This window comes from Syzygium oleosum, unplaced genomic scaffold, assembly GCF_021117445.2.
Source record: "Syzygium oleosum isolate NSW1041296 unplaced genomic scaffold, Sole_v2.1 Sole_v2.02, whole genome shotgun sequence".
Taxonomy (NCBI): domain Eukaryota; kingdom Viridiplantae; phylum Streptophyta; class Magnoliopsida; order Myrtales; family Myrtaceae; genus Syzygium; species Syzygium oleosum.
In genome coordinates, this window is record NW_026607486.1 from 6,533,132 (window position 1) to 6,536,506 (window position 3,375).

General features: G+C 45.8%; 1 protein-coding gene across 1 annotated transcript; it reads left to right on the forward strand.

Annotated features, from left to right (window-relative positions):
• Positions 1 to 475: 475 nt before the first annotated feature.
• Positions 476 to 3,161, forward strand: LOC115689918 (polyol transporter 5-like). The gene is made up of 3 exons (XM_056308889.1): positions 476 to 771; positions 1,249 to 1,595; positions 1,822 to 3,161. Exons 1-3 carry the CDS (start codon positions 606 to 608, stop codon positions 2,914 to 2,916), a joined length of 1,608 nt encoding a protein of 535 aa, XP_056164864.1. The 5' UTR covers positions 476 to 605; the 3' UTR covers positions 2,917 to 3,161.
• Positions 3,162 to 3,375: the final 214 nt, after the last annotated feature.

A 3,375-nucleotide genomic window follows, 5' to 3' on the forward strand; every position in this document is an offset into this window, starting at 1 on the left:
CTTTCGATTTCTTTTAACATATGATAAATTTATCATAAATATATCAATTTAACGGAGGGTAAATTTATCACAAATGTATCAGTTTAACGAAGGAGATGCACTTTAACGGATGATAAATTTATCACAAATGTATCAGTTTTACCTTGATTGACTCATTCTGAATGAGTCAATCAGGGTCGATCAATTTTTGATACGACCTGACCCATTTGACGGGTCTAATTCTTTGATGACATTAAACGCGGACAAACTCTTATTTAGCAAAAATAGTGTTTTTTCACAAAAAGATGTTTCTTCACCTGTAGCTTTGTTTTATGTTAGGTAAAAGAGGGACGGTGAAGATTACGAGTCAAGTGGATGGGGACCCACGAGAGCACAGAATCACGGTCCAAACAGTGCCGCAGGTTTTGGTCTCTTTCTAAGACAAGCGACGCGAGCTTTGGCCTATATGTACACACCGCATCCCTGCACACCAGTTTCGTGTACCTTCTTCCCTCACTCCTCCTCTCATTTCTTGTCCGCTCGTTTTCAATCTATACATATAATCACACCCAAAAACTCTCTCTCTCCCCCTCTCTCTCTCCCTCTCTCTCTCTCTGGAGAAGAAGATGGAGATGGCTGACCAGAAGACCGTGGCTAAAGATGCCGTCTCCAACAACGGCGTCGAACGGAAGTCGATCGAGGACTTCGATCCTCCGGCGAAGCCGCGCCGGAACAAGTACGCCCTCGCCTGCGCCATCCTGGCCTCCATGACCTCCGTTTTGCTCGGTTATGGTCAGTTCCCTCTCTCTCTCCTCTCTCTCTCTCTCTCTCTCTCTCTCCATGCGTTCGATGTTGTTACAGCATGGGAAGACTCGTCCTGGTGACCCGTCCATGATGTTTGGAACTCTCTAAACCACATATCTTTGCGATGTCATTTGTGAATTTATTTGCATACAGCGAATCATAATAATAGATCTATTGCAAAAAGTCATTTGTTTAATGGATAGGAGATGAAAAAGAGCAAAAGAAAAACGAGAATTTTTAAATGGTTTCGTATAACATCATAATTTTTTTCCACTTTTGAGCCAACCAACTTAATTTTGAATAAAATCCATTGTGCTTATTATTTATAATATTCTCATCTTATTAATAATATATATAAAAGAAAATCAACTTGAAGAAAAAGGGAGGAGAAAAGGTCGCAGGATTTTATTTTTTATTATTTTTTCAATTTCTTGTAAATAAGATTTTTTTTTTAAACTTTGGCAGATATAGGAGTGATGAGCGGAGCGGTGATATACATAAAGAAGGACTTGAAGATAAGCGACGTGCAGGTGGAGGTCTTGATGGGGATCCTCGCCGTGTACTCGCTCCTTGGGTCGGCGATGGCGGGGCGAACCTCCGACTGGATCGGCCGCCGCTACACCATCGTCTTGGCTGGGGCCATCTTCTTCGCCGGGGCCCTCCTCATGGGCTTCGCCCCCAACTACGCCTTCCTCATGTTTGGCCGCTTCGTCGCTGGCATCGGCGTCGGCTATGCCCTCATGATCGCCCCCGTCTACACAGCTGAGGTCTCCCCTGCCTCCTCCCGTGGCTTTCTCACCTCCTTCCCCGAGGTACTTTCTCATTTTCTTTTTTGTTCCCCCTAATTTGATAGCATCTTTTTCATTTTTTCATTTGTCATTAATTTTGTCTTTTTATTGTTGAACGTGCATTATTCTTGTTACAGGAAAATTTGAAGTTAGAAAGGTGATTATGTTTTAGGGCTTAGTTTTCTTATCTAGAACTTTTTGTTATTACAGCCACCAACCAGTATGAATGGACGTCATTTCAATGGTTCAGGTGTTCATCAACGCCGGCATCCTCCTTGGCTATATCTCTAATTATGCCTTCTCCAAGCTTCGCCTCAACCTCGGGTGGCGTATGATGCTCGGCGTGGGAGCAATCCCCTCAGTCCTCCTTACGTTCGTCATCCTCGTCATGCCAGAGTCCCCCCGGTGGCTCATCATGCAGGGCCGCTTGGGCGATGCAAAGCGTGTCCTTGCCAGGACGTCCGACTCCAAGGAGGAAGCCGCGCTCCGGCTTGCCGACATCAAGGAGGCTGCTGGCATCCCTCACGAGTGCAACGAAGATGTTGTCAAGGTCACCAAGCGGAGCACTGGGGAAGGCGTGTGGCGCGATCTCCTCCTCCACCCAACCCCATCTGTCCGCCACATCCTCATATGCGCTGTTGGCATCCACTTCTTCCAACAAGCCTCTGGCATCGAAGCCATCGTCCTCTACAGCCCTCGCATCTTCGAGAAGGCCGGCATCACCTCCTCCGACAAAAAGCTCGTCGCCACCATCGCGGTCGGCTTCGTAAAGACAATGTTCATCCTCGTTGCCACCTTCCTCCTTGACCGCGTCGGGAGGCGGCCGTTGTTGTTGAGTAGCGTTGGTGGGATGATCGTCTCGCTTGCCTCCCTCGGAATGTGCCTCACCATCATCGACCACAGCCGCACGAAACTCATGTGGGCGGTTGCTATGTGCATCGCGTCAGTGTTGTCCTTCGTGGCCTTCTTCTCTATTGGAATGGGGCCAATCCTGTGGGTGTACAGCTCAGAGATCTTCCCGCTGAGACTGCGTGCGCAGGGGTGTGCGATCGGTGTCGCCATGAGCCGGGTGACAAGTGGAGTGTTAGCGATGACGTTCATATCACTATATAAGGCGATCACCATCGGCGGGGCCTTTTTCTTGTTCATGGGGATCGCATGCGCCGCGTGGGTGTTTTTCTACACGTTTATGCCAGAGACGCAGGGGCATACGCTGGAGGAGATGGGGCAGTTTTTTGGTAAATACACGCAGTGGAGGTCCGTGGCCAGGGAGTTGGAGATGCGAAAGAACAAAGCGGTGGTCAATGGTGACGGAGGTAGTGGCGAGGGGCAGTTAGAGAAATGATTATAAGGTAGGGAGTATCTGATAGATATGAATGCCTTTGTTAGGGTTTTTAGAGTAATTATACGTAATATGAATTGGTTGATGATTGCTGACCGTGGACAACGACGAAAAGGGTTGCTTCTTGTTTGACATTTTTAAGAAACATAAACGAATTACTACGATGAATTTTAAAAGAAGAAGCCAAGAGAAATTCCTTGGGAAATTTAATTCCCGTTGGAATAAGAAATCTACCCTTTTTCCTTTGATACAGTGGTTGGTACTTTTCAACTACAATTTGGATCTTTACTTAAAAAAGTTACCAAGGTTATTGTCTAGACTTATTATGTCAAAATCGAATTAATCATGAATCGATGGATCTGGAAGAACATCAATTTCCACTCATTTCATTTAGCATTGATTATTATTAACACATGATTTTTGGTCCATTTTTAAAATTTTCTAAAAAATTACAAATTAGGA